The sequence below is a fragment of the Carcharhinus amblyrhynchos genome, chromosome 32 (genome assembly GCF_965287045.1).
Source record: "Carcharhinus amblyrhynchos chromosome 32, sCarAmb.v2.hapA, whole genome shotgun sequence".
NCBI lineage: Eukaryota > Metazoa > Chordata > Chondrichthyes > Carcharhiniformes > Carcharhinidae > Carcharhinus > Carcharhinus amblyrhynchos.
Window position 1 is genome coordinate 5,989,702 of NC_137355.1, and position 12,836 is coordinate 6,002,537.

General features: G+C 48.7%; 1 protein-coding gene across 2 annotated transcripts in view; it reads left to right on the top strand.

Annotated features, from left to right (window-relative positions):
- The first annotated feature begins 348 nt into the window (after window positions 1-348).
- LOC145360620 (annexin A2-like) overlaps window positions 349-12,836 on the top strand; it is a 33,288-nt gene continuing 20,800 nt past the window's right edge. The window contains exons 1-2 of one of the 2 annotated variants that reach the window (XM_080215961.1): window positions 349-422; window positions 10,742-10,810. In XM_080215961.1, coding sequence (XP_080072087.1) covers window positions 10,760-10,810 — 51 coding nt within the window. In that variant the 5' untranslated portion in view covers window positions 349-422; window positions 10,742-10,759. Of the gene's footprint in view, window positions 423-6,166; window positions 6,257-10,741; window positions 10,811-12,836 lie in introns of those variants that run through there. The other variant, XM_080215960.1, reaches the window with a different exon arrangement.

Consider the following 12,836-nt stretch of genomic DNA (forward strand, 5'->3'; position numbering starts at 1 on the left):
GGCAATGGAGCAAGGCCAATCAGCCCAACCTGCACATCTTTGGAGTGTGGGGGTGCTGCCTGACTGAGAGCAGTGCTCTTGGAGTTTAATGAACACGGAGTTATATGGAGGTAAGGAGTCATTAAACTTGCTTTCAGGGTGAGCTTAATTAGTTCTTATTTCAGAAAGTTAAAAGCTGCACTTTAGTGCATCCTTGCAATAGGAATTAGCTGAGTCAGCGCTCAACTGAGCTTGGCTGGTTGTTTGTACAACGAGTTAAAACCAGTTCTAGGGTAAGTTGTGCCTTTAAAAACAGAGGCCTCAGAGTGCTGCTCTGCCTGCACAGTGAGTGCTGCCTGACTGAGAGGAGTGCTTTTGGAATTGGATGAACACAGGGAGTTAGTAAAACAGGCAGCAGAGGCTACAAGCGAGAGTGCTAATTGGTAAGTGTTTTTATTTCTTTTTGCTCTTGGCATTGTAGATGGTTTATAGTTTGAAAAGATTATACTCAGTAGTAACAAGGAGCAGGAAAGAGGGGTCCTAGAAAATTGTATCCATCTGAAACAAAACATCTTCCTAAAGTTTAATTTGAAGGGCTGAGACATGACAGGAGAGCTCCAAGCTGTGGTTTGCTCCTCTTGCTCCGCGTGGGAGGCTGGGGACAGCTCCAGCCCCCTGGGTCAGCATGTGTGCGGGAAGTGTCTCCTGGAAGCTCGAGTTTCAGAGCTGGAGCGGCGGCTGGAGACACTGTGGAACATCTGCGAGGCGGAGAGTATCGTGGATAGCACGTGTAGAGAGGTGGTCACACCGCAAACTCAGATTCCGCAGGCAGGAAGAGAATGGGTGACCACCAGACAGAGCAAGAGAGATAGGCAGGTCGTGCAGGAATCTCCTGTGACCAACCCCCTGCAAAACAGGTATACTGCTTTGGATACTGTTGAGGGGAATGACCTCTTTGGGGAAAGCAGCAGCAGCCAAATTTGTTGCTCCATGATTGGTTCTGCTGCAGAGGGGACGGGTAAAGAGTGTGCCAGTGCAATAGTTATAGGGGATTCAATTGTAAGGGGAACAGACTGGTGTCTCTGTGGCTGCAGACGAGACTCCATGATGTTCTGTTGCCTCTCTGGTGTGAGGGTCAAGAATGTCTGGAAGCGGCTGCAGGGCATTCTGAAGGAGGAGGGCGAACAGCCAGTGGTCGTAGTACACGTTGGTACAAGCCACATAGGTAAATAAAAGGATAAGGTCCTAAAAGCAGAATACAGAGAGCTAGGAAGAAAGTTAAGAAATCGGACCTCAAAGGTAATGATCTCAGGATTATTACCAGTGTCACGTGCTAGTCAGAGTAGAAATGAGAGGATATATCGTATAAATATGTGGCTGAAGAGATGGTGTCAGGGGGAGGGTTTCAGATTCCTGGGGCATTGAGAGTGGTTCTGAGGGAGGTGGGACCTGTACAGATTGGATGGGTTACACTGGGGCAGGACTGGGACTGATGTCCTAGGGGGAGTGTTCCCTCAAACGATTGGGGAGGATTTAAACTAATATTTAAATTAATCTTATAGAGACTTACAAGATAATGAAGGGGCTAGATCGGGTAGAGGTAGAGAGATTCTTCCTGCTTAGAAAGGACAGCAGGACTAGAGGGCACAGCCTCAAGGTAAGGGGAGGGGGCCGGGGGGGGACAGTTTAGATCGGAGTTGAGGAGGAACTTCTTCACTCAAAGGGTGGTGAATCTCTGGAATTCTCTGCCCGTTGAAGTGGTGGAGGCTGCCTCGCTAAATATATTTAAGTCACGGGTAGATAGGTTTTTGATAGACGAGGGAATTAAGGGTTATGGGGAGAAAGTGGGAAAGTGGAACTGATCCACTTCAGATCAGCCATGATCTTATTGAATGGCGGGGCAGGCTCGAAGGGCTAGATGGCCTACTCCTGCTCCTATTTCTTATGTTCTTATGTTAACATGCCAGCGGATGGACACCTATGTAAGGAGTCCAAGAAGGAAAGAGCAAGGACAAAATGTGGGGAGAATGTCCCAACTATATAAAAATCAGGAAAAAAGGAAGGCAAACTCTGAAGATACAGACAGGGGGAGAATGGGTCACTGTCTGTGTGGACTCCTGTACAATGTGCAGGAATCTCGAGGAGTTGGTTTGCAGGTGCAGCGAGTAATTAAGAAGGCAAATGGAATTTTGCCCTTCGTTGCTAGAGGGTTGGAAAAACAGTGAGATTATGTTGCTGTATACAGTGCTGGTGAGGCCACACCTGGAGTACTGTGTACAGTTTTGGTCTCCTTACTTGAGAAAGGATATACTGGCACTGGAGGGGATGCAGAGGAGATTCACTGGGTTGATTCCAGAGTTGAGAGGAATGGCTTATGAAGACAGACTGAATAGACTGGGGCTATACTCATTGGAATTCAATAGAATGAGGGGAGATCTGTCAGGGTTGTGATACAAGTGTACCTTTAAAAAATGTGTTTTTCTTAATCATATTCTCTGTCGTTGTGAGCAGGCCTTTTGGTTTCATTGTTGTTTTGCTGTCTGCTAGAATTCCTTCTATTGCTGTTTCAATGGCTTAAATGGGGATTTGTTAATTTTTATTCGGGTTCTCAGATATTGTCAAGATCTTTTTTATGATTCTTCATTCTGAGGCGAAGATTGATTGACAAGTCAAAATCAGGTGGTTCCTCCCCAAATGGATCCAAGGACTCACTTTCAGTTTTGGTTTTAGAGTCAGAAGCTACCCTGGTGTCAAGTGGCAGGCAGTTTCTCTCTCTCTCTCTCTCTCTCTCTCTCTCCCTGGTATTATAGATTCTGCTGTTAGCTGGAAGATGATCTTCTGGTCTTCCTGTAGTAGAAAATCTGCTGTTCGAGGTTGGCTTGCCGAGAGTTTTCCCTGATGTTTTGGGAAGCTGCTCCAAGCTTGTCTGTGTAAGCATCAAGAGAAGTGCAGCAAAATGTGTGTATTTGTATTTTCTGTGCTAAACCCATGACAAGGCTTTTGTTTATAGGATTTGTTTGGTTGGTATGGGGTTTAGCTGTTAAAAGTTTATACAATATCATGATTGTGTTTATTCTTGTTTCAAGTAAAGTTGAAGTGAATTTTATTTATTAGTTACACATCGGCTTACATTAACACTGCAGTGAAGTTACTGTGAAAATCCCCTAGTTGCCACACTTAGTCGGCGCCAGCCCGGGTCAATGCACCTAACCAGCACGTCTTTCAGAATGTGGAAGAAAACTGGTGCATCCGGAGGAAACCCACGCAGACACGGGGAGAATGTGCAGGACTCCACACAGACAGTGACCCAAGCTGGGAATCGAACCAAGGTCCCTGGCGCTGTGAGGCAGTAACGCTAACCTCTGTGCCACTGTGCTGCCTATAAATAGTTGGTTTATAATTGGTAACGGTTATTGCTAATTTTCTTTCTATACATGTTAACTGTATTCTTAAATAAACTTTGTTTGGTGAAAGCTCCTTCGTGGGTCAGTTGAATCATACCTAATGTGAAATCTATCGTGCTTATCCTAGCCAAATTCAAGAGACGAAACTTAGGATCCAGATGGACTTCATAAAACACATTGGAGTTTCTGACCTGAATTATAACAGGATGGTGAGTGACTTGGAGAGGAACCTCCAGGTGGTGGTATTCTTATGTATCTGCTGCCCTTGTCCTTCTAGATGATGGTGTTTGTGGGTTTGGAAGGTGCTGCCTCGGTGAGTTGTTGCAGTGCATCTTGTAGATGGTACACACTGCTAACCCTGAAGATGGCTGAGTCTAGGACATTACCCTGAGGAACGCCTGCAAGGGATACCTTGGACTGAGACGATTCATCTCCAACCACCTCCCTCTGTCTCAGGTTTCAGTCCAACCAGTAGAACCCAAGATGGATCATCTACTTGGCACTTCTGGCTGAAGATTGTTGTGAATGCATCTGCCTTATCTTTTGTACTGATGTGCCGGGCTCCTCCATCATTGAGGATGGGGATGTTTGTGGAGCTTCCTCCTCCAGCGAGTTAATTGTCCACAACCATTCCCGGCTGGATGTGGCAAGATTGCAGGGCTTAGGTCAGGTCTGTTGGTCGTGGGATCACTTAGCTCTGTCTATCACTTGTTGCTTATATTGTTAGGCATGCAGGTGGTTCTGTTTCACCAGGCTGACGCCACATGTTTCAGTGTGCCCGGCGCTGCTCCTAGCATGCCCTCCTGCACTCTCCATTGAACGAGCGTTGACCCTGGTAGAGTGGAGGATATGCCGGCCCGTGAAGTTACAGATCATGCTGGGGTACAATTCCGCTGCTGCTGGTGGCCCACAGCGCCTCATAGATGCCCAGTGTGAGTTGCTGGATCTGATCAAAGTCTATCCCATTTAGGAGACCACCATGGAGGTTATCTTCAATGTGGTCTGATTAAACAAAAGTACAACTCCCCTTTCAGAGGTGCACACCAGCTGACCGTATTGACTGCTCCCAGTCAGCCAATAGCACAGTCAGCATTGATTGGACAGCGACATTACTGGAATGAATGGATAGTGTGAGATTCACATGGGCGTGGACTGTAATTTACAGCTTTGAAAAATATTAAAATTAGCCCCAATATTGGGGTGGCGCGGTGACACAGTACTTGGCACTGCTGCCTCACAGCGCCAGGGACCTGGGTTCAATTGCCGGCTTGGGTCACTGTCTGTGTGGAGTTTGCGCATTCTCCCCGTGTCTGCATGGGTTTCCTCCGGGTGCTCCGGTTTCGTCCCACAGTGCGAAAGACACGCTGGCTCGGTGCATTGGCCGTGCTAAATTCACCCTCAGTGTTCCCAAACAGGCGCCAAAGTGTGACGACTAAGGATTTTCAGAGTAACTTCACTGCAGTGTTAATGTAAACTACTTGTGACAATAATAAATAAACTTCAAACATCCTCTCCCTCTCCTGTCCACCCCACCCAAATCCTGCCTCCTGCTATCACTGGCAGTGTCTCCCCGCCCAGTCACTGGCAGTGCCTCTCCCCCCACCCCCAGTCACTGGTAGTGTCTCCCCCCCTCCCCCAGTCACTGGCAGTGTCTCCCCTCCTCCCCCAGTCACTGGCAGTGTCTCCCCTCCTCCCCCAGTCACTGGCAGTGTCTCCCCTCCACCCCCAGTCACTGGCAGTGTCTCCCCCCCGCCCCACCCCCAGTCACTGGCAGTGTCTCCCCCCGCCACCCCCAGTCACTGTTCAGATTTGGAGATGGGATCGAGTGCAGTTTGCACCCTGAACTGCAGTAAGTGGAGGCTAACGAGAACTCCGTCACCTCCTCTGTCCCAAGTCACAGCAGTGAGCAATATTTGTGGTTTTCAGAGGGCTGTGGAGAGCGGGGAACACTTGGAGTAGCCCTGTTCAAAAAATCTGAAAGATATGCTGGTTAGGTACATTAGTCGTGTTAAATTTTGGGTGGCACGGTGGCACAGTGGGTTAGCACTGCTGCTTCACAGCTCCAGGGGCCTGGGTTCGATTCCCGGCTCGGGTCACTGTCTGTGCGGAGTTTGTACATTCTCCTCGTGTCTGCGTGGGTTTCCTCCGGGTGCTCTGGTTTCGACCCACGGTCCAAAAATGTCCAGGTTAGGTTGACTGGCCATGCTAAAATTGCCCTTAGTGTCCTGAGATGTGGGATTAGTGGGTGAATATGTAGGGATAGCAGGGTAGGGCCTGGATGCGATTGTGATGGATGCAGATTCGATGGGCCGAATGGCGTCTTTCTGTACTGTGGGGACTGTATGATTCTAAATTCTCCCTCAGTGCACCGGAATGTGGCGACTAGGGGATTTTCATAGTAACTTCATTGCAGTGTTAATGTAAGCCTACTTGTGACTAACAAATAAACTTTTTTAAAAACTTTACTTTTACTTTGTCCTGGTAGAAAATGTCTAAGATTTGAAACAGTGGGGAAACCAGCAGCAGATGTTAAAAATGCAGGGGATTGGGAATCATCACTTGATTCAAAATCAAAAAAGGGTTCATAAACGCCAGCCTTCGAATCCATAGTAACAAAGTCGTGCCTCTCTTTTGGGGACACTTAAGGTGGCATTTGCTGGCTGATTGTGCTGGTTCGGGCTGGGTTCTTGTAATAAATCACTGTTTCAATAGGAAATGCTCAGATTTGGTGCTATGTGGATAAGGCTGGGCTTGCCGAGGGGTGGGGAAACACTCGGTGTTGATGTGGCCACACAGTCAGCTGGTATTTAAAAACCACACCCTGAAGCTGCAGTGAGTTCAGTCCCTGTTCAGGTCCCTGGCTGAGAAGACAGGTAAGTCTGCGATACTAACCCCCGTTACTGTAGCACCCTAGGCTGACCACAGTGAATTAAGCAAGCAGGCACTTATTTAGTTGTCCCGCTGATTTGTCAGAGTCTGCAATGGTCTCAAAACTTTTAACTTGCTTTTGCTGTGGGAGAAGGAAACTTTCTCAAAAGTAACTGACTCAGGTTTGTGATTGCAAAATATTTGATTAAAATATGTGAGTAACGTAGCGAATGCCGCACCCTCGAGATCAGGCTCTGGAGTGGTGCCCGTGGTTAATAACATTATAAACTACAGTGAGCTATCAAAAGTTTTGTATTAAGGTTTCTCCAGAGCCCCCTGAATCAAACTTTTCTTGTCTTGAGTAAGGAACTGTGTGTGACTGATTATTGCCAGCTGTTTTTTTTAACCTTCTCAGTTGGTGTCAGGGACAGAGATGGATTGGAAATATTTGGTGAGCTGTTAACACATCTTCCATTGCAGCTGTATACTCAGAAAACTTTATTCTTTGTCTTCCAGCAGTCCAAGTATGACAGTGTAAGATAATACCCTGAAGCATTTTTCAGATAGTTTAACCAAGACAGAGAAGCCTGAGGAGTCAGGGATCCAGGGTGGGGTGATTGAGAACCATGGAAAAGTTACAGCACTGCCATTCGGCCCATGCCAGTCCAAGCGAGGTGCCCTTTCTGATCCCACCTTCCTGCACCCGGCCCGTAGTTTACAGCACCTAAGGTGCAGATCCAGGTAGTTTTTAAAAGAGTTTCTGCCTCCGCCACCAACTCAGGCAGTGAATTCCAAACTCTCCACCCTCTACGTAAAAAGGTTCTTCCTCCTATCCCCCCTACACTTACTGCCACTTAGGTTTGGTTCGATGGTTCTACTTCAACTGGTTCTACACTTCTCTGCCAAGGGGAAACGGTTTTACCCTGTCAGCTTGTAGGGAGGTTAGCGAGGTTGCTGGCAAGGGTGAGAGGTTTAACGTGAGGTCTTGGCGGGAGGGGATCAGAAGCGATTGTGAGTCGGGCGACCGGAGGTGACTTCTGAATAGGATTTGTTGCAATACAGAGTTTGGCTTGGAGAGGTTTGGATGAACTGAAAGGGCTCAGTACAAAATTCAGAAAAGTTTTAGAACTATGGAAGCTGAGTAATGCATGACGGAGGGCGGGGTGTGGATGGGTGGGTGGGGAATGGACAGAGTAACTGGCGAGTTGGTTTTGGATTTAGGTTAGGAACGAAACCCAATAATCTAATTGGATAGGTAGATGAAGGGGAAGCAGGTTTATCAATGACTAATATTCTCCACTTTGAAGCAACTGATTACTTCCCCTCTCCAGAAGACAGGAAATGCCAGTCACTGCCATTCCCATCTTGGCAGTTTCTAACGGGACGGAGGTGCAAACATGTTGGAGAACGAGTCTCATCTACCAGCGATTGCCAACATCCCACCCTCCCTCCCCCACCTCAGCCTCCTACTGCGGGCAAGCGAAGTTTAGCATAGACTCGAAAACACACCGAGTCGATTCCCCTCACCAGCTTCCCCTCTCGATTGCCCTCGCCAATCCTCATCGTCAATTCCCCTCGTAAATTTCCCTCATTCATTCAAGCAAATTACTCCAGACTCATCCAGACTCGAAAGGTTGGCTCTATTCTCTCTCCGCAGATGCTGTCAGACTTGCTGAGATTTTCCAGCCCTCTCTGCTTTGTCCCTTATTGATCTCCCGCCTTGATTTCCCTCGTCAATTCTCAATCCTTTGGGCATTTTACGGATCCCGTGTCTTTTTTAATTCATTCGTGGGAGGTGGGCGTCGCTGGCTGGCCAGCATTTATTGCCCATCCCTAATTGCCCAAGAGCAGCGAAAAGTTAACCGTCTGCCGTGGTGGGATTTGTGCTCGGGTCCCCACTGCATAACCCTGGATCACGAGTCAATACTACCGCCTCTCTTAATATTGACCGCCCCACTGTCTCCTAGGCTGTGCTGAACTGCTGTTGAGGAGAGAGGGGTTGACTGTGCCTAGACTTCTGAGAATTAGGGCTTGACTGGGTTAGTTTTCAAGATTCCCCCCTTCCGCCTTCACAGTAGCGAAATCCTGGGGTGGTAGAGTCTGTCCTCTTGGTGTTAAGTGTTTTACTCTTCTTGTTCCTATCTGTAGTGCATGTTGGTCACTATATTAGATACAAATCGTTCTTCATTGCCCTTTCCTTCGTTTCAATAGTCAGCTTGGTGTTGGCTTCAATCGCCAGGTCCAACAGTGACAGCACCACCCTCTGTCTCCTGTCCCCAGTACTTGCTCCCCATTCTAAATCTCTTCCGTGTAATCTTGTCCCTCTGTGCAACCTTGTTCTGGATGGCATCGCTAGAAGCAATCTCCTCCCATTTGCCCAGCTCTCCCACCTCCTCCATCATTACCATTAAACTAGAAAGAGTGCAGAAAAGATATACTAGCATGGGACTTGCTGGTTTGAGTTATAAGGAGTGGCTGGATAGACTGAGACTTTTTTCCCTGGAGCATAAGAAGCCGAGGGGTGATCTTGTAGAAGTCTATAAAACAATGAGGGGCATAGATCAGCTAGACAGTCAACATCTTTTCCCAAAGGCAGGAGAGTCTAAATCTAGAGGGCATAGGTTTAAGGTGAGAGGGGAGAGATACAAAAGGGTCCAGAGGGGCAATTTTTTCACTCAGAGGGTGGTGAGTGTCTGGAACGAGTTGCCAGAGGTAGTAGTAGAGGCGGGTACAACTTTATCTTTTGAAAAGCATTTAGACGGTTACATGGGTATCGAGGGATTTGGGCCAAATGTGGGCAACTGGGACTAGCTGAGTGATCTTAAAAAAAAAGGATGAACAAGTTGGGCCAAAGGGCCTGTTTCCATGCTGTAAACCTCTATGATTCTATTTCAAAATGTCTCAACTTTGGGCTGGGATTGGTTTGTGCTCGACAAATATCCACTGAAAGGAGAACGTTGACTTGTCAGTATTGCTGCTTTGGCTGCCAGTGGCCCTGCTGTGCGTAAGCAGTGAAGTATTTGTCTTTTTGAAATGAGAACCAGTTACGGACGGGTGAAAGTTTGACACTGAGGCGCTGTCAGAAAGGGCTGCGGCAAGTGGGAGAGAATGGGAAGTATGAATGAGATTGCTGCGAGGGAAAGGCATCTTCCCCTTGCTTTTTGTACAAAGGCCCCACCCATCCCAGTGAATTTGCAGCGCAGGATATTACATTATCACCTGTTCCCAATTTCCCATTGGAAGTGTCCCGTTCCCCAGTCCGTTTGTCCATTCTTTCGACGCCTTCCTGAACTGAGATTATATACCGTTGCGACAATTGATTGGGTTTGATTTGAGAAGGGAGGATTACTATTGACTCTCAGGCAGTTGTGGTCGTCCAGCTGCCTGCGACTTGCTTCGCATTCTGAGGTCTGAGAGTTTTGCCAGCAGTCTGTGCCAGCAGCAGTTGAAATTTTCAGTTGCTATGGTTTTAGAGAAGTTGAACCCACAGAGACATTCCATTCTGTCTGTGTAATAGGGAGTGTTTGCTGAACACTTGGGCCTGTGCAAGTTTTAATCTCTCCCTCACCTTGTCCACACACCACTATCAGACTTCCAAGTAGTTTGAGTCACTGGTGGTGACTTCCAACTAAGAGAGGATTTTATTTGATCCGCCGATTCTCAAAAACCGAAGAGGTCTTTCAACACCGTTGCTTGAGCAGTTGTCCGAGACACACCCAGAGTTTGTTCTGCAATTTAATTGGATCGCCTACTGTACATTGATCAGTGGTCAAGAGCTCCACAGCTCACCCTGCCTGCAAGTCTGAGTCACTCTCTCCAGATGGAGACACAGCTCACAGAATCCCTCCAGTATGGAAGGAGGCCATTCGGCCCATCGAGCCTGCACTGACTACAATCCCACCCTATCCCCATAACCTCACATATTTACCCCGCCGATCCACCCGAACTTAGGGGCAATTTCTTAGCACGGCCAATCAACCTAACCTTACACATCTTTGGACTGAGAGGGGAAACCGGAGCACGCGGAGGAAACCCACACAGACACGGGGAGAACACACAGACTGTGACCCGAGCCGGGGACCCTGGTAGATATTGGTAGCGCTAACCACTGTGCCACCGTACTGCCCAGGTTTGGAGTTTGGAAGTATCCTCTCTCTCTCTCTCACACAACGATGTGCGGGTTAGGTGGATTGGCCATGCGAAATTACCCCATATTGTCAGGGGTTTAGCAGGGTAAATACGTGGGGTTATGGGGATAGGGTCTGGTGGGATTGTTGTTAACATAAACTCAATGGGCCGAATGGCCTCCTTCTGCACTGTAGGGGCTCTAAGATTTTCTCTCTCTCTCGCTTTATCCAGCCCACAACACTGGGAAAGGAGAGGGATTCATTAACACTGACTGAGGTGCGATCACTGTTCAACCCCCTTTATTGTGGGGACACTGGGGTTATTGCACAGTCACCGATCTTTGATTCTTTTCTCTGTCCTAGTTCGTGCTGTAAAACGAGATGGCTGAAATTCACAACATTTTGTCCCAAGTATCCCTGGGCGGTGATGAGGTGAGTGCGTCAATCTAACCTCAGACTGTCTGAGTGGGACTGGCAAGGGAAGAGGGCGGGGGGGTAGGAGGGGGTGGATGCTTGGTTTGAGGGTGGAGCTGTGGAAGGGTTTTGGAATGTGGATGGGGTTGGGGGTGGGGCTATAGGATGTGGGTGGGGCTATAGGATGTGGGTGGGGTTGTGGGTGGGGCTATGAGTTGTGGGACTATGGGGTGCGGTTGGGACTATGGGGTGCGGTTGGGACTATGGGGTGCGGTTGGGACTATGGGATTTGGGTGCGGCTTTGGGATGTGGGTTGGGGTTTTGGATGTGGGATTCAGACCAATGGGATTTACTCCAGCTTTTACATGAATTCAACACTGAGAATTTGTTTGGGAGAATCCCGACCTCTATGACACTAATTGAAAGAACCATCACCCTTCCCTTCATAACCCAACCCTGGGTCCCTTTGACTCCCCCGCATTCTCCGGCCTCCCTTTCCATGCTTTAACATGGACCATCTCACAAATTCTTGTTCGCGTCACTCCAAATTCCCATCCCTGCCACAGCTCTTGCCAAAGTCGCGAGTGGTACCCTGTGAGACTGCAACAGGGTAAAACTTTCCATCTTTATCCTCCTTGAGCTGTCTGCCGCCTCTGACACAGTGACCACCTCATCCTCCCCCAAAGCTGCCGTCCAGCTGGGCGGGACAGTACTCCCCTGGTTTCAATCTTAATAATCTGATCAGAGCTGGAGAATCCTCAGCAACATCTTCTCTTCCTGCTCCCACCTCTGGTACTCCCCACGGATGGTTGATCCATCCTTGGTCCCCTTGCTATTTCCCACGCTGCCACTCAGTGTTCGTTTTCACACGTCCAGCCGGTTCTGCGTCACGTCCAGCCGGTTCTGTGTCGCTGCCACCCTCCTGATACCCCCAGTGTCTGCACACTGTTCAATTGCTGTTGGGCAGACAGTACGGGATGGGTACAGATCTCCTCCAGTTAAATACCGAGGGGACTGAAACCACTGTGTTCAGCCCCCTTCACAAACCCTAGCTACCAGCTCGCAGCTCCCACATGTCTCCTTAACCTCTGCCTGAGTCCGAACAGCTCTTCCTGACCTCAAAGTCTTTAATGACCACCCTGCGACATTCAAAACTCATAACCGTGCTCTCACTGAGACCGCCTATCTCCGCCTCCATGATGGCGCCCAACTCCACCGACCCCCCTCAGCCCACCTTCAGCTAAACCCCTCATTCCCGTGCCGTTGTTGGCTCTGGCTCAATTAGTCCAGCGCACTTCTGTCCAGCCCCCTGACTCTGTCATCCAAAACTTTGCTACCCGTCTGCCTAATGCGCATCAAAGGTGGGATGTTCCTGCATGGGCATCCCACCTCGCTTGAACGATACCCACCGGTGGTAGGACCCTGGCCCAAGTCTCTCTCGATGTGGAGATGCCGGCGTTAGACTGGGGTAAACACAAAGAAGTCTTGGGTTAGAGTCCAACAGGTTTATTTGACAGTAAACCCAGTGACGTGGGTTTACTATCAAATAAACTTGTTGGATTTCAACCGGATATTGTGTGACTTCTTACCAAGTCTCTCTCACCAGGCTTGTGCCAAAGCCAGGTGCCATTGTGTCATTGACTTTGGCCGAGTGTGGATTTTGGAATTACCGAGGTGATGAGGCAGCTTACAATGGAACGGCACAGTGCTTAGCACTGCTGCCTCACAGCGCCAGAGACCCAGGTTCGATTCCCGGTTTGGGGTCTGTGCGGACTCTGGAAGTTCTCCCCGTGTCTGCATGGATTTCCCCAGTTTCCTCCTGTGGTCCAAAAAAACGTGCTGGTTAGGGTGCATTGGCCGTGCTAAATTCTCCCTCCGTGTACCCGAACAGGTACCGGAGTGTGGCGACGAGGGGATTTTCACAGTAAACTTCATTGCAGCGTTAATGTAAGCCTACTTGTGACACTAATAAGTAAACTTTAAAACATTGCAATTCCAAATGCTGCCTGCCTATTCCCAACCTGCCGAGGCTCAGGAATGTTGA